Below are 17,806 nucleotides of genomic sequence, written 5' to 3'. Positions count from 1 at the left end.
GTCCCTGTCCCGTTTCTTATCCCCACTTAGTTCGTTCCCGTCTTGTTTTGTTCTTTGTCCGTGGTTCAGTTTAGTCACGTTTAGTTTGCCTCTGTTATTTTGCACCCTGCTACGTTGGTTATCCTTGTTTTGATTCCCTTAATAAATTCCCTTTAAGTTACCCATTTCCCTGCTTCCTCGCCTTTTGGGTCCACCTCCAACTCGCCTTCCGGCGGATTGTGACACCAGTGTGTGCGTGTGGGTGTGGATGGTTATCAAGGATATCAAATAAATATATATTATTACATTAATTCATTTCCTTACAATGTTAATTAAAACAGATGAACTTATTTGATGCAGTTTTTAGTAGACACTAATTAAAGTTACAATAGATTTATTTTTTTGGGGGGGGAGGCTCTAAATATTTCCTTTTAATCATCTCATATGTGCTGTAGCCCAAACTAAAACCGAAACTGAACATATGAGCGGTTGAGCAGGAATGGCAAGTATCTCGGAAGTGTGTGTGGGCGTTGGTTTTTCCCCTCTTCTCTTCCGGGTTGACTCCCTGGTAGCTTAACACTTTTTATGCCGCCTAAAGAAGGTAGGAGTGTTTTGTTCACAGAATCTCACTTTTAGGTTATTGTCTTGAGTTATTTGTTGGACAATGTCATGTATCTGCATTTATCTTTAAATACATTTTATGTTAACGAATATCATGTTCTAATAATAATCCTCATATTGTTCAAGGAATACCATGTCAATCAAAAGTGATACGAATCTCACGTAACTGGTTTTTCTATCATCGATCATGTCGGTTGACCTCAGGTCCCCGTCTTCTGGCAACCTGCAATCTTTCGCCCTGTATTTATATTGGAGTTTAAAAAGACATATTAAATTTAGGTATGCAATAGTACAAGTAATTTTAATTGTGTCTTTTCTTTGTTGAGTGCAGCAAAAGCAATATTAGGAAGTGACCTGTTTACTCGTCATCATGATGAGCCGCTGTGGTCTGCTCAATGTCGACAACAAGCCAGGTGCAAGTTCAAATCACAGTTCAAAACTGACATTTGAGTTGCACTCTGTGGTTGATTTGTGTTTGTGTGTGGATGTGTGTGTGTGTGTGTGTGTCAGTTCCTCTGAAGGCCATTGAAGTAGAAGTGGAGGTGAAGGACCACGTGGCCACTGTGGCTTCCACTCTGCACTATGAGAACAAGGAGGACAAAGCCATAGAGGCCGTTTTTGTCTTCCCCCTGCCTTCTGATGCTGCCGTCTGCCATTTTAGCGCCAAGATTGGACAAACTGAGATTGTAGCTGATGTGAAGGAGAAACAGGAAGTGAGTGAGTCCCCGTAGTTGTGCGAGTTGAAAAAGATTGTGTGAATATCACATTTTCCTCGCCAGGCTCGAGAGGAATACGACGATGCCTTGAGCTCCGGGCTGCAGGCCTTTCTCCTGGAAGAGAGTGGACAGAGCCCAGACATTTTCTCTCTGAGTGTGGGGAGTCTTCCTCCAGGAGAGAGCGCCTCCATCAGGCTGGAGTATGTCACTGAGCTGGCTGTGGAGGCTGATGGTGGGCTGAGGTTTTGTCTGCCTGTGGTGCTCAACCCTCGCTACCAACCTCTTGGTAGGATAACCCATCACAACATTCAATTACCTTCATCACTTTTTCATCATCATCTATTTGTTTGTTTGTGCACAACTGTACAGTTTCAATATACAATACGCTGCTCATTAAAAGTCCGTGAAATTGGCCTTTGGGTGAAATTTGGATAAGCCTAAAATGCGTCTTAAAAGTTTTTTTAATTGAAAATGATTTGATATTTAATCAAGCCTCTTCATCGTGCTGTTCACATTTTGATATCATGAGACCAAGGTGACAATTGATGAGCATCACCTCGTCACTGTGAGGTGTTAAACAGGATGTTCTTATAAGGAAGTGGCCACTGAGCAAAGTGTCACAGCGTCAGCAACAGGTTGCAACAGAAATACAGAAAGACTGGAAGAGTCTCAGAAAGGCATACTTGTGGCAAAAAAAATGGATGCACATTCAAAAGTTTGGAGATCAAATTCTGTTCACCTCTGACAATTAAATTGCATTTTTGGTTCAGCGTGTCATTTCATCCTCGTGCCCAACATCGCTAATTCTATGAATATTGACTGTATGATCATACAGTATGTATACAGGAAACCAAGTTTAAATATGTTATTAATTTTCACATGGAACTGCCATTTAACAGTTCTTCAGATGCTTACAAATTCATATTCATATAATGTTAGAGCTACCTGTAACTTTCTATGCTTTTGTGGGATTTTACATTCATTCTTAGTATGAATTCATTTATGAATTATTAATGAATTATTACTATTATCATTATTATTATTATTAATTAATTATTAATGTTTACAGGAAGTGAGGGTCGCGGCGTCCAGGTGACGTCTGTACTCGCCTCTCAAGTGCCGTGCACTCTGTCCTTCTCTGCCCGTGTGTCCTCACCGCGTCAGGTCTCCAAAGTGGACTCCAAGTGTTCCCTGGAGCCTCTGAAGTACCTCAACAAGGAGCAAACCCAAGCAGTTGTATGTACAAAACTCAAGTGATCTGCTGTTGCTCACACCGGGACATGCTGTTTGATCTTTTTTTTTTTTTTTTTTTTGGATCGGGATTTCAGGTTAAACTGGGTGCAGGACACATGTTTGACAGGGATATTGAGCTGTTCATTTATTACAAAGATGCCCACCAGCCAGCTGTTGTGGTGGAGGCAGGAAAGGCGTCTGCCAAGTCTGGTGAGTTCAAATAGTTTTCATTCAATGTGTTTAGATGCTTTCTATTGCTTCAAATTCATCTTTCCTGTCTGGGTTGTGATTCAGGCACACTGATGGGGGATGCGGCGGTGATGCTGAGTGTTTACCCTGAGTTCTCCCAGGCAGCGATGTCTTCACTCACTACAAGGGGAGAGTTTGTGTTCGTAATGGACCGATCCGGAAGTATGCACGGTGCTCGCTTCGGCAGTGCCAAGGTACACAAAACGTCAATGACGCTGCAAATCGCTTCTTTTTTCATTCAACGCGTGCCCAGTATGTCTTATTTTGCTATATGGTACACTCTTGAAGGGTTGAGCTAAAGCAAACTGCTCTCTATAGGCAGAGATTGTGCTTCTGTGTGTCGGCGCACAATAGGAATGGAATGGGAAGAAAACAAAAATGCATTTGTGAAAACACACATTGCTTTTTACATAGAGAGCTGACAATGCTATTCGCCTGCACACCTTCACGATTTAACTTTCCAAATAGAACTGTGGCAAACTAAACTGTAACTCCATGGTGGGAATGTGGCTTTCATTCATTTGTTCTTCTCCTCACCAGTTTCCTTCACTTTTTATACTCACTTCCACACAGGATACTCTGCTGCTGCTTCTGAAAAGTTTGCCAATGGGCTGCTACTTCAACATTTACGGTTTTGGCTCCTCCTTCGAACACATCTTCCCGTAAGAATCTATCCTTTCTCAGTGCAATAATCAACAATATCATACTTGGTCTCGCAATATGTGTGATTGTTCTTGTGTGTGTGTTTAATGGCAGGAATAGTGTGGAGTACACTGAGAAGAGCATGGAAAGCGCTCTGAAGATTGTCCAGACGATGCAGGCAAACCTGGGAGGAACAGAGATACTTCAGCCGCTCAAACACATTTACAGCCAGCCCTGCATTCCCAGTCAACCACGACAAGTAATACACACACTGAACCCTTTCAGAACTGAACTACAGTTAGAACCCATCCATCTATTTTCTAAGCTGCTTCTCCTCACGAGAGTCGCGGGCGTGCAGCCTATCCCAGCTATCTTTGGGCTATAGGTGGGTTACACCTGGACTGGTTGCCGGCCAATCGGAGGGCACACCAAGACCAACAACAATATGCGCTCACAAACACACCTAGGGGGATTTTCAGGGTGTCACAGTTTCAACATAAATTTTAAAATTTGTTCCATGACGTTGGATTAATTTTTGGGGCCCAAGTCAGTTTTCTTCATTTTCTTGCATTTTTAATATTTTGTCCAATCAGATTTCAGCCACTTTCTGCAGCCCTGGGCCTTCAGAATTAATAGTGCCGGTCAATGTAACATGAACTTAAAAGCAAATTATTTTTTTTTTCTTCAACCAATCATTGGCAAGCCGCTACTTGATGACGGCAGCATTTCTCCATTCTGTGAAAACTTATTACAGCCAGCTAGCAAAACACGTCTTGTAGAGATATGCACAAAACTTTTCATAATCATCATCTCCATTGAGTAAGAAATATTTCATTAAATTACTCTTTTTCGATAAATATTGATTCTTAATGGTGTCGCGTGGTCACTTTGAACTCAAATGCAAACTGTCCTTCCAGCTCTTTGTCTTCACTGACGGCGAAGTGGGGAACACCAAGGACGTTATAAGCCTGGTGAAGAAGAATTCCAGCTCCCACAGGTCAAACCACATTGAGGATACGATAAAAAATAGTCTTTATGAGTGTGAACGAAAAGTAACTTTATTACAGGTGTTTCTCGTTTGGGATTGGTCAAGGGGCCAGCACTGCCCTCATCAATGGTTTGGCGAAGGAGGGAGGAGGTCACGCTCAATTCATCACAGGCGCTGACAGGATGCAAGCAAAGGTGCACAAGATATGGAGCCAAAGGATTTTTGAGACACTTTGACTAAATCATTGATTTCAATTCACCAGGTAATGCAATCGCTGCAGTTTGCTTTGCAACCAGCGGTGGAGGACATCTTGATCACGTGGGATTTGCCAAAGGGTGTGTCTGTCACACATCTGTCTCCGCCTCTCAAAGACATTTTCCAGGGTCAACGGTCGCTTATTTATGCTCAGCTCACTGGACAGGTAGGCATTCATTGACATTAAAGTAGTGTTCCTGTGGATGCTTTAAAAGGCATTGAATCCATCAATGTAAAAACAATCCCATCATTGGAATTAAAACGTCAAATCAAGCTCCTTGAAGAAACTGAAACACACGTTGTTAAATCCACAGAAAGAACATTGGGAAATTCAAACCCGATTTCAATCTGAAAATTATTCGCCAGAGACTCGCAAGAATACCCATTTTGAAAAACTAATCTGTTAGTTATAATATGTGTGAGTCATAAGTGGTCAAATGAAAAAGATATTCTGGGACAAAATCCTACGGTGAGCAGCTTTAATAACAGATACAAATAATTTATGGACTCAAGCAACTTTGAACACAATGGACATGACAATGACATGTTGGTTACATTACAGCACTAATATAAAATTGATCATGCCTTTAACAGAGGTGGGCATCATCATTCAAATTTCCCCATTGTGGGACTAATAAAGGACATCTTATCTTATCAGTCCGGTGAGTCCGTCAGTGAGCTGCCGTCAGTATTTCAGGCCGGCGGCCCAGTCAGTTTGAAGCGTCGAGAACGGACATATCTGTGTTCTTTTTTTTTGTGTTTTTTTTGGTGTGTAAATTATGTTCTCGACATTGAGGGATGAACTGGGCCCACATGGGTAGGCTGGAAATACTGACGGAAACTGACAGACTGACGGACCTTTCATCCATCTGATGGAATGCCTATCTCTGTCTTTAATGTTTTCTCAGAGTTTGGAGGAAACCAATGGTTCTGTAACGGTGAAGTACAGCCTAGCCGGACATCTGTTCCAGAACAAGCTAGGCTTCGCTTTCCAACCCACAGAGGACACTGGGTAATGCACGTTTATTTTACGCATTGGACACAATAATACAACACGTATAACTCACAGGCGAGAAGTTTTGAGCCTGACCCCTTTTTGGGTGGAATTTGCAGGTTCGCTTATACTGTATATACTGAAGCGATGATCCCATCACAATATATTTACAAATTTAATTACTCGGTGTGTATATGCACCTTATTGATCATCATCATCAAAAGGTTCATAGAATTCGGAGAAATCAACACCAACACTGAATGAGCGTGACCTCCGATCACTCTAGTGGCATTGCATCAAAAATCAACAACAATGTGAAGAGCAGGCGTGGGCAAACTACGGCCCGGGGCCACATGCGGCCCGTTAAACGTTTTAATCCGGCCCGCTGAACTTGAAAAAAATTAAATGAATAAACCATGTTAATGTTTTATTTTCTAAATACTGTGGTTTTTCAAAGACTTATATATTGTTGTAATGCTTTTGTTCACTTTCATTTAAAATTAAATGTATTTTCTCCGATGAGGTGAGGTTACCAAAACACTCCATCCATCTGCTCCTGGTCCGGCGCCGCTGTCAAATTTTAGAACCCATTGTGGCTCGCCAATCAAAAAGTTTGCCCAGTTTACCCGGTCAAAAGCCACACAGGCACGGACGGGGAGAACATGCAAAGTCCACACAGGAAGGGGTTGGAGCCAGAATCGGACCCTGCACCTCTGTACTGTGCGGCGGACGTGTTAACGGAATTGGGGTTGTACATTGCTGGCATATATAGAACGACAGAAACATTATTGTAAATAAATAAACAATAATTGTCCATATTAGATATTAATAGTGTTTGTGATTGTTCTGATAGTTTGTACCTCTTTGCTTCCTGCAGATTAACAATCCACAGGCTAGGTGCTCGAACTCTGATTCGCAGTCTGGAGTCCAAGGAGGAAGAGAAGGATGAAGTGAAGAAAAAGGTTGTGGATGTCAGCATCCAATCAGGAGTGAGCAGCACCTTCACTGCCTATATTGCAATCAACAAAGCCAGCAGGGAAGCCATTCAGGGACCTCTGGTGCACAGAATTGTTCCAGGAGTTCGATGCTGTGAGTGCTAAAAAAAAGAACAAAAAATGTCCCACATCCTTTAAAAAAAATGCTGTTTTCTCTCAACCCCAAGTAATACCGTTATCAAATTTTTCACGAGATATCTGGCTTGAATATCAAGATATGAAATGTGATCCATATTGCCCAGCCTTACAATGACATTGGCATGGAAGTCAAATTTGACAACTCTGCGAATAACTTGAGAAACATTTAAAATTATGTCTAATCAGTACTGTTAAAACAATATATTGCATTACATGAATTAATTCGAGATTAAATACAACATAGAATAAGATGTATTAAACAAAACACAAGCTATATAGCAGGAAAATATTTCCGAAAAATCATATGTTTCTATCGTAGTTGATGTCAATAGATACCAGCAGTACTGAATGTGCTTCAATCGAACATACCGTCATTACACAGTATTTACACAATTTGTTAGAAACACCATTTACTTGAAAGTTATCACAGTCTTACAGTATATTGTTCAGTATTTGCTCATGTAGTATTCTTTCTTTTTTTTGTTTTTTGTTTTTTACGAAGATAAGGCTTGTGCCCTGAACGCTCCAATCAAAGGTAAGTATAAGAGAGCGTAATTTAAAATATTGGAATTTATTTATATTTCATCAACTGCTTCTCAAAGGAATGAATGACATTTATATCTGGTGGTATTTGCTCATGTAGTATTCTTTCTTTTTTTTGTTTTTTGTTTTTTACAAAGATAAGGCTTGTGCCCTGAACGCTCCAATCAAAGGTAAGTATAAGAGAGCGTAATTTAAAATATTGGAATTTATTTATATTTCATCAACTGCTTCTCAAAGGAATGAATGACATTTATTTCTGGTGGAAAGAGTTAAGTGTATGTTAAGTGCAACTGTTTAAATGAATGATTGAATTGCTATTGTTTTGAACAAACCAGTTTGTTAAGTAACTAAAATACTTTTACTTGAGTTGTTTCCCCCCCCCCCTCTGTTCTTGATCCAACCAGCTAAAGGATTTGGAAGTCTTTTTAAAATGAAGAAAAGCAGTCCAAAACATAGTAAAGTAAGCAGCCGGGTTTCCACAGTGGCAGCAGACCACGTCCCTTGCATGAAAATGGATGCTTGTTCTCGTAAGTTGTACATGCACTCAGACACCGCCAAGCTGTATCAAATTCTATAAGCATCGCGCAACACAAGTTTATTTTCATTTGACCAAACAACTTGGAAATTTCTCTTAAGAACATAACAAGCAAACCGACACACACAACACCATAAAATATTTTCTTTCTGCAATAGATGTCATAATTTTCTAAGATGCTCCTAAAGCGGTTAATTTAGTTTTGAAAAGCAAAAAATGTAGATGATATGCATATCAATTTGACCAAAAATAAAATAACAAACGCGGAATCGGGTATCAAAGAATTTGTTCAAAAACTAAGATGTGCCGTATTGGCCAAAAGTAGCATTTAGCTCCCGCCAAGGTTATTATAGTTAACACAATGTAACAAAATAACTTATTAAAATAAATAAATAAATACCTAAAAATAAAAAAGTTTGCGATAATGAAAGATTTAAAAAAAGAACAACAAAGCACTTTACAAAAATTTTACGTTCATAAAACTATCACATAGTAACTAATTGAAGTGACAATGTCCTGCATTTTTGTCTTTGTCCGTTCATTTTTTGGGGTTTATTTTAAATGTTTTAATTTCTTTATTATTGTGCAGCACAGAACAGAAGAAATCGGACCAAAGAATCATTTGGGAATTGACCTGTTTTTATTTTGCATTCTACAAATCCTCCATACAATAAAAAAAAACTCTCAAACTAATTCTAAAATTAATAAATAAAAACATAACAAAAGAGCCTTTTTCCCCAAAATTAAAATTAATGAAAATTCCAAACTAAAAAAAAAAAAAGTAAAACTTTGAATTTTATAAAAAAAACAAGTACAAACGCAATAATACAATGACAAATCCCCAATTATTCTAACCCTGCCTTTCACATATGCAAAAAAGCATCTCACACTCACTAAAAAACTACACACACACGCACACGCCCACACACATTCCAACACTCATAAGTTTCATTTGTTTTCATAATTGTCCGAAAATTGAATGTTTCCCATTGATTTTTTTTTTTATTGGATAATTTTTTTAGACCTCACAGGTTCCACTGTACAGCATATACATCTGATCTTATCTCAACCTATCTATTAAAGCCCCCCAAAACTTGCAGACCAGCAACGTTGACACTTTGCTGCAGTTGGTGTCCCTCCAGAAGGCGTCGGGCTGCTGGGAGCTCAACCCGGCTCTGGCTGCTGCACTGCACAAGACCAGCAAGCAGGTGGAACAATCCAAGCCAGCAAAGGTAAAGGTGGGCCTTTGTTTCAAATGTGCTTGTGACACCTTTTCCACTTGTTTGTGTAATGTGTGTTTCTTTGCTTCGGTGAACCGAGGTCAATGAGAAAGTGTGGGCCACCGTTCTGGCTCTGATTTGGCTTCATGGTTTCAAGTCGGATGCTGAAGTTGAATGGAAGCTTCTTGCTCGTAAGGCTGTGTCATGGCTGCTTGCTCAGAATGGTAATTACCTCAGAGTTTGTTTTTTTTGGCAGTCGGTTGACTGATTTCGTAGAGCTGGGCATGGTTAAGATCCTCCCTGAATTTATTTAGTTTTTGAGTCAATTCAATGTCTTCTGGTTGCAATTGGATTTAATATCAATTTAAAGTCAGTAAGAAGTAAAAATAGACAAACAGGATGCAATTTTGAAATATTTAATCCTGCCATGAAAAAATGGCATGCCACGTAACATTTTTAGTAATAAAAGACTTGGGAATAAAAACATGCACATAACTTATCTGTGCATATTGAGCACGAAAGAAAAAAAACATACAAGGTGTGTCTAACACTGAAAACAAAAAGTCCATGTAAACCTAAATAATAATTATTTCCTCTAAGAAATTGCAATAAAAATTAAATAAAAGCACAATGATTAATTATTTGTGCTTCTGGAGTGCAAAAGTAAAAAAAAAAAAGATAAGAAAAGAAAAGAAAAAAATATTGCTATGCATTGATCAAGTGATATTTTAACCCACCTCTGTTGTTTTGTGTGTGTGTGTTTTTTTTGTTTTTTTTTAAGCACCATGTATCACAGAGTGTGTGACGGCTGGAAACAGTCTGTTGGGGTGCAACGTGCAAAAAGACAGCCTGGGTCTTTAAGGTCTCCAATACAAAGAAGGACTTGTAGCTGATTTCTTCCCTTTTCTTCTTCATTATTTGTCATTGCTCCTTATTTGGTTGTTGATCGGTCCATAGCAAATGTGCATTTTATGATTGTTTTCCTTTATAATGTAGTCAAAACATTTAAATCAATGGTAAAAAATGGAATGGGTTAAATATCCAAAGCTACCGTATAAATGGTCAGCTTTAGACTACAGGTGAAAATGAAGAAAACAGAACTAAATTGTGTCACAAGACAATGTCTTGATGGTGTTTTTGAATAGGATTCCTAATTCTCTTTTCTTTCCTATGTCATCAACAAAGGACACAATTAAATAAAGACTTTAGTGGCAATGTCATTTATTCATTCTTTTTTTTGGTGTAGTCACTCATGACCCTTTTCTCCAACATGGTGTCTACTCAACCGACTCAGCCTACACAACAAAGCAACATCGTCAATACGGAATCGATGTGTTCACTTTTTTGTTGTGCGGAGATTCTGTCAGCAAAAAAAATGCATTCCAACGTCCTAGCTGTTTCATCGCCTTGTCATTACAACGGCATTTCAAGTGACGTACTGTATGCAGCACTGACTGCACTACCTTTGGACTAACACATTAAATCAAGGAATCCGCACCTGGCAGCCCACAAGCATGCACGCGTGCAAGCAGCCTGTTGATAGTTGAGTAATAATAATATAATAATAGTGTTCTAATAGCTTTCTTTGATCTTTGAATATGATTATTTTCCTGTAAAATACAGGAAAAACAGTTGAACAATACACCAAAGACATACAACTAATGTGCTATTTGAATTTGGCTTTGCAAATTGTGCAAATTGTTTTGGATTTCTCCAACGAGCCGTCGAGCGTGCGTGTTTGTGTGTGTCTGTGTGTGTGTATATAAATGTAGATTTTTTTTTGTTTATAAATGTGTGGTTTGAGACAGCGGTCGAAGTTTACACAAGTTTTAGGGTTGCAAAATGAGGTTTCAGTAGAGTATCGGGGCTTCAAGATATGGTGATAGTGAATTTGTAATCCCTTTCAACAAAGTTTAAGTAGGCCGGCGGTGGACCAAATGAGGTCCAAAATACGGCCCGTGTGCCTCAATTTTACCAATTTGATATTCGCGTCAATCAGTGCGCAGCTCCAGCACAAGGCTGGCAGGCAGGCGGTACCCAAGCGCGCATTTCCGCTCACTCGTCGCAGTGAAGTGAGGCAGGCAGCAGCTGGAGGATGATGCCGTCGCCGGCTCATAGGGGCTCTCTGTCGGCCTTGACTCTTCGGCCAGCGGCTCTCTGGTGGCCGATACTGGTGTAAGATGCAGCGGGGCACACTGGCAGCGCTGGTCGGCCTAGCTGAGCCCGGCAGCTCGCCTCCGCCGCACCCGTTTCAGCTCTAGTACTTGCTGTCTTCTTCTCTTTTTTTTATTTTTGGAAATTATTATCGCGACAATATTGTTTCCACGTCAAGAGTTTCCCAAGCGCTTGTTTGGACTAAAAAAATGGCCGGAGATGGCGGCGCTCTGAAGGATATCAATGAAATTAAGTCGCAGTTCCGGACCAGAGAGGGCTTTTACAAGCTGCTCACCCTCTCCGATTCGCAGCAGCGGGGCGGGCTGCCAAGGGGTCCCTCCGCCGGGGCCACGCTGGGCCCCGCTGCTGGAGCCGGCCCGATACCCGGCGGAGGGGTCGGGCTGCTGCAGGGGCCCGGAGCCGCCGCAGCAGCAGCTGCCGCAGCCGCCGCCGTCGCCTCCTCTTCGAATGCCGCAGCCAACTCCTCCCCGGCGGGTTTCCTCCCGCCGGTGCGAGTCTCCATGGTCAAGCTCCAGCCCGAAGACCCGGGCGAGGAGTCGGAGAGAGTGTGCTTCAACATCGGAAGGGAGCTTTATTTCTACACGTACACCAACATTAAGAAGGTGAGCCCCGGCCGGACGGCCTTGTCCTCCCTGGTCACGGGAGTGGACTGTCGGTTAGCCTCGCATGCTAACTAGCCTAACATTAGCTTCCATTTCACGGCTTCTGAACGAGCTAATGAGGCTGTTTGCTGCTAACAAACACCACGTTTAATTTATTTTAGCTGTCTTTGGTGTGCCATGGTGATACATATAATGCAAATAGTAAAGAAGGTAAAGAATAGGTGTTTGGAGGCCCTCTGAAGATGAGTCATGGAGCAGAAGATGTACAGAGGTGGTCAAGGTAGTTGAGGAGCTGCAAGATGTCAAAAATCTGCGCTTCGCCTCAACTCAACTGGTCTTTATTTATATGACTCATCTTTGCTGGTTTAAATGTGGCAGCATTCTAATGCACCTTTAATATATATTAATAATTAGAGACAGGACTTCAACTTAGGGTTTCAAACAAGGGATATGGTTTCAAAACCAAAGTTAGGGTTTTCAGACATGGTTAGGGTTATCCAAACCTCAATCAATCATTATGGTTCAAGACTGTGTTATGACCTCTAGTTTAGGTTTCAAACAAGTGTCAGGGTCTCAAAGCTGGTGTTCAAGATCAGAATTTAAATTAGGGTTACAATCCTGGGTTACAGTTTCAAAACATAACACTATAGATTTGTGTATTTATTTGCTTCTGTTATTATTTGGTGTCATCCGGTTTTCTCAAAATACTTGTGTGTGTGTGTGTGTGTGTGTGTGTGTGCATGCCAGGCAGTGGACCTGAGCAAGCCTATCGACAAAAGGATATACAAAGGCACGCAGCCCACGTGTCATGACTTCAACCAGTACTCGGCGTCGGCCGACAGCGTGGCGCTCATTGTGGGTTTCTCGGCCGGGCAGGTGCAGTACCTGGATCCCATCAAGAAAGAGACCAGCAAGCTCTTCAATGAGGAGGTACTGAATTTTCAAGCCAGGGTTAGGTTTTCTATGTAGGTTTAAAGCCAGGGTTTGAACACAAGAAATTTGAGTTTATATAAGTTAATATGCAATCATTTTATTCAAGGTCCTCTTTGCATGTATTTTTTTAACAAACACAAGCAATAAAATAATCTGTTAAAATAAGACTTATTATAAATAAATGTTTTGGTCTTACAGGTTAGACACTCTAACATAAAGGCAAATTACTATTAATTAATATGAAAGCATAAGATAAACTTGACAAAATTCTAAAATAATTGTTTGGGCCTCTAAAAACCATCCATTTTGTCTCCTATCTTGCATGTGCAGCGTCTGATCGACAAATCCAAGGTGACGTGTCTGAAATGGCTCCCCAAGTCTGAGAACCTGTTCCTGGCCTCCCACGCCAGCGGCCACCTGTACCTGTACAACGTGGAGCACTCGTGCGGCACGGCTGCTCCTCAGTACTCGCTTCTGCGCCAAGGCGAGGGCTTTGCCGTGTACGCCTGCAAGACCAAGACACCCCGAAACCCTCTCCTGCGCTGGGCCGTGGGTGAGGGCGGCCTCAACGAGTTTTCCTTCTCACCCGACGGGGTCCACGTGGCCTGCGTGGGCCAAGATGGCTGCTTGCGGGTCTTCCATTTTGACTCTATGGAGCTGCAGGGCGTGATGAGGAGTTACTTTGGAGGCCTCTTGTGCGTCTCATGGAGCCCAGATGGCAAGTATCTGGCCACGGGGGGCGAGGACGATCTGGTCACCGTATGGTCCTTTGCTGAGAGCCGCGTGGTGGCCCGCGGGCACGGACACAAATCCTGGGTCAACGTGGTGGCGTTCGATCCATTCACCACCTCCCTGGAGGACGAGGAGCCCATGGAGCTCAGTGGGAGTGAGGAGGACCTCCACCAGGGTGGGGCACCTAACAATACCACCCCGCACTTTGGGCGGGTGCGCACTAGCAGCACCCTGTCACGGCTTTCCCGGCACAGTTCCAAGGGCGGCGGCTCGGCGGCCGTCACCTACCGATTCGGTTCCGTGGGGCAGGACACCCAGTTTTGCCTGTGGGACCTCACAGATGACGTTCTATATCCTCGTCTGCCGCTTTCCCGCGCCTTTACCAATACTTTCGGACCCACGCTGCCCAACTCCAGCGGCGGTGGGGTGGAAGGTCACGACCACCCGCCTGTTGTGGGCTCTTCCAACCCGCCCACACTGCCTCTCCCGCTCCCTCGCTCTCTCTCCCGCTCCAACTCACTTCCCCACCCAGCGGTTGCAAACACCTCCAAAAGCCAGTGCGCCACGGAGGGCGGCACTGGGGGAACGGGAAGCGGGACCGGTACCGTGGGTGTTGGGCCAGGTAACACCGCACCGTTCAGCATTGGCCGCTTTGCCACACTTTCTCTGCAGGAGCGCAAGTCGGACAAGTCGGTGGTGGGCGGCGGGGTGGAGAAAGAACACAAGCGCTACCACAGCCTGGGTAATATCAGTAAGAGTAACGATAAGATCAATGTGGCACCGCGGGGCAGCGGGCGTCTGGACGCCGCCAAGGTGCTGGGCACCACACTATGCCCGCGCATGCACGAGGTGCCGCTGCTGGAGCCGCTGGTGTGCAAGAAGATCGCCCACGAGAGACTCACCGTGCTCGTCTTCATGGACGACTGCATCATCACGGCGTGCCAGGAGGGGCTCATCTGTACCTGGGCCAGGCCTGGCAAGGCGGTACGTACCGACACGGTCACGGGACAGCGACATTCAGGAGCTAATCCACGTCATCCATTGCAATCTGAAGGCTGGTTTCCAAACTTACAAGGTCTTTATTTTTATGCGAGCCGGACAGTCAAAGTGTGACTCGCATCAAAGCCTGTCAATATTGGAATGGCAATTTGTTATAAAAGTACGTTTCATAAAATTGATAAAAGGGGTGTCCAAACTTTCATACTGAAAAATGTATTCTTTATTTATTTTCGTATTTACATTTTGATGTGCTTCATTTATTTCACATCCTAAAACTAATCCATCAGTGTAGGTAAAAAAATAAAAGAAAATACGGGAAGCAATTATATATTGGTTTATTAGGAAACACAGCCTGGTGATGAAACCAAAAGTCAAGTATGTTTCACTATTTTATTTTCCCATTGATTTTATTTTTACTCTTATTTTCCCATGTCCATAATTTGGAAAAAAAAAAAGTAAGAGCAATCTGTACATATATAATATATAATACCGTGCCGATCGATTCTCCACTTACACGGGCTGAAGCGGACAAGAGCGAGACTGTGCACACGAACCCCGACTGGTTATATTTTGGAAAGTTAGTTACGCTAATCTTTTATTAGCACTGTGAGGCCATTGTGATAACCAGTTGGCCACTGTGCCCCCAAACCAAAAACAACTATTTTAAAAAAACTGCCGAACCGTGAGTATATGTTGGTCAACTAATACAAAAGGGAGTGCGCTACTTCTCCTGCAGTCTCAATTGTTTGTACTCTGAAGAAGAACATGACATTCGCTCTTACCATTTTTGTTTGCAGTGGCCCTTTCCAGGCGTCCTTCAAATATTTTTTTCTTATGGCTGCAAAATTCAAAGCAGGGTATACTACACGTATAAAATTGCGGAAGATTTTAGTTTTTCGTCATTTCTTGGACAGAGCATGGCAGCAAAGTTTTCTAAACACTGAACTAACAGTTACCTCCCACCATCTAAATCGCTGTTTTTTTGTGTTCTCTCTTCCAGAACTTAACAGCACAGAACGGAAATTCTCCAAGTGGCACGGTGGTATAGCTGCACCTTGATCCCGCCTCCTGCCATCCCTAAATGGAGGGCAACCATCAAGAGTGGCCCACCTCACCAATGCAGTATTATACCCTCCGCTCATCCTGCAGAAGCCACGGCCAGCTGTATTTAAGTAAGTTATTTTATCATGAGACTGTGTAGTAATTTATACTGTAAATAGTCAAAGTACTCTAACGGCAAGGAGGCGCAACAGGAAGTTGTACAAGGCAACACACTGAAAGTATTTTCGTGAGTTATGACATGATGTCACCGTCTCATTTAAGTTCACGCCGGTTGCTCTCGAGATGCTTCGCCGAGTTCTGAAAGTGGCGTCTCACACCAAGTCACGTGACCAACACGCACAAAGTTGCGCACACACACTGACACTGTTGCTGGAGGTGTAGCTGCAGCATCATCTGTATGTCACACTCATTCGTGTTGCACAAAGGAGTATTAGGAACTTACTGGGGGGAACAATGCTATGGATGAAGATGAGCAAAACAACTACCGAAAAATGTTTTGATCTTAAAATGGAAAAAAAAAATTAGGGTGGGGTTGGAAAAATACACAAGTCTCAGAGAAAATTTCCCCACAAATATTGCAACTTTATCCTGGAAAAAAGACATCATTCTTGAGGCCATAAAGATGTGCATTTGAAAAAACAGTTGCATTTTTTTAAGAAGAAAGCTTTGACAAAAAAAAACTACATTTTTCAAGAAAAGTAAAAAAAAAAAAATTGGAGAAAACAATTTTTGTGGGGGTGGGGAGGTCTGTAGTCATAATTCTAATTTGGGGGTGGAATTCTTTGTGAAAATAGTCTCTTCAAGTAAAATGCATTTTTTAAAATTTATTTTAGAAAAACACTTGCTCTTTGAAAAACTGTGACTTTTTGTGTTACAACACCTTGTTTTTCTTGAAATATTGGGCCTCTTGTAGTATGTTTTTTTTTTTTTTCTTTCTAGTGTGGTCCTAATACTCCTTGGTAGTGTTGTACCTGAATTGCCTCTTGCAATAATTTGCACACACAAAAACAAATTATGGTCCCTCCATTCGCCACTCGTTGGACTTCATTCAGTTCATACGTTAACAGTCAAAAGCCACATTTGTCTCCTATGATTATTTTTTTGCTTTGCAGCGACAATAAAGACGAGCCAAGTATGTTTGTGTCTCTCTCACAATGATGATGTCATTCGTGTTGTTTTTTTTTTCTCACATTCCAGATCAGGAAGTTGTTCCAATTGCCTTGCTTGATTTCCTTTTGGATAATAAACATGAATTTAGCGCACATGTGATGATGAGGACAATGAGCGTGATTATTATGATTATTTTTTGTAAGAGTGATTTACTTGGACGCTACCACATGTCAACTCCCAAATTTTCTCAACATGCTGTCAGTTTAAAGTGCCTCTGTAACTCGTACTTGTATTAAGTTAATATTGTCTTCTTATCTATGTTTTTACTGATTAGTACATAACAGACAATGCTGTTTTAGGTTGTTTTGTCACCTGACATGTTTTGGTGCTTTACTTTCGCCTTCATCAGAGTGTCTGAAAGCGGAAGTAACACGCCGAAACATGTCAGGTAACAAATCAACCTAAAACATCATTGTCTGTTCTAAACGAATCAGTAAAACATTTGTAACTATAAGGCCAACCTTCGAAATAAACGCCTCCGTCCTAATAGTTGCCTGGCACTGTGCAGTTAATTAGATAAAAAAAATAACTTTTTTTTTTTTTTTTTTTTACATGGGGGGCCCTTGCCCTATAAGCTCACAGCGTATGTTCTGTAATCCCTCTGCTTGAGTGGAGCCCATGTTCTCATGATGGTGAACAATGTTCAAAAGTAAAATACAGTATTGTTACCAGTACACGAGCTGAGAGCCAGTAAAAAGTCGAGATGTCTGATACTCACAATTAGAGCCACTGTTTTTTATCTTATTATTTGATCACTATGTTAAATTTTAATGGAGTATGTTGTTACAATAACACTTGAAAGCTTAATTTGAAGAGTAAAAATAATAGCAACTATTAATTTGCTAAATAAACGACTAAACTACATCTTGAAGAAGTGTGATATCGATCTGCACTGTAAAACGGCTCTTCTGATTAATGCAGTATTCACGTCAGATCACGTCGGATGTAAACGGTTGACCAACTAGTCATTAAAATCCCATTAGCAATGCACAAATTCCATGCAATTAAATAACTTAAAATTCAAT

At 41.7% G+C, this 17,806-nt stretch overlaps 2 protein-coding genes across 5 annotated transcripts; both read left to right on the top strand.

Annotated features, from left to right (window-relative positions):
- The first annotated feature begins 491 nt into the window (after positions 1-491).
- Positions 492-10,328, top strand: LOC148333487 (von Willebrand factor A domain-containing protein 5A-like). Of its 3 annotated transcripts, XM_088300832.1 has the most exons (20): positions 492-575; positions 931-1,013; positions 1,111-1,313; positions 1,380-1,602; positions 2,386-2,552; positions 2,645-2,759; positions 2,844-2,992; positions 3,372-3,460; positions 3,555-3,699; positions 4,358-4,437; positions 4,508-4,622; positions 4,691-4,849; positions 5,592-5,695; positions 6,555-6,766; positions 7,313-7,345; positions 7,491-7,523; positions 7,758-7,880; positions 8,972-9,120; positions 9,209-9,332; positions 9,890-10,328. In XM_088300832.1, the coding sequence occupies exons 2-20, from the start codon at positions 971-973 to the stop codon at positions 9,967-9,969; spliced, it is 2,346 nt and encodes a 781-aa protein (XP_088156958.1). In that variant the 5' UTR covers positions 492-575; positions 931-970; the 3' UTR covers positions 9,970-10,328. The 3 variants fall into 3 exon arrangements, 2 of the variants coding, with proteins under 2 accessions (XP_088156958.1, XP_088156959.1); XR_015844252.1 differs by lacking the exon at positions 9,890-10,328 and having other exon boundaries at positions 8,989-9,120; XM_088300833.1 differs by lacking the exon at positions 7,491-7,523.
- An 852-nt stretch (positions 10,329-11,180) lies between these two features.
- On the top strand, positions 11,181-16,880 carry LOC148333486 (WD repeat-containing protein 20). 2 transcript variants are annotated; one of them, XR_015844284.1, is made up of 5 exons: positions 11,181-11,885; positions 12,633-12,815; positions 13,149-14,534; positions 15,550-15,721; positions 16,809-16,880. XR_015844284.1 is itself a non-coding variant. In XM_088301161.1 (4 exons), the coding sequence occupies exons 1-4, from the start codon at positions 11,472-11,474 to the stop codon at positions 15,595-15,597; spliced, it is 2,031 nt and encodes a 676-aa protein (XP_088157287.1). In that variant the 5' UTR covers positions 11,181-11,471; the 3' UTR covers positions 15,598-16,880. The 2 variants fall into 2 exon arrangements, 1 of the variants encoding a protein (XP_088157287.1); XM_088301161.1 differs by having other exon boundaries at positions 15,550-16,880.
- The last annotated feature ends 926 nt before the right edge of the window (positions 16,881-17,806 follow it).

This window comes from Idiotropiscis lumnitzeri, chromosome 7 (genome assembly GCF_059441095.1).
Source record: "Idiotropiscis lumnitzeri isolate Australia: NSW breed Sydney's pygmy pipehorse chromosome 7, RoL_Ilum_1.0, whole genome shotgun sequence".
In the NCBI taxonomy this organism is placed as follows: domain Eukaryota; kingdom Metazoa; phylum Chordata; class Actinopteri; order Syngnathiformes; family Syngnathidae; genus Idiotropiscis; species Idiotropiscis lumnitzeri.
This window is presented reverse-complemented; position numbering and strand designations above follow the sequence as displayed.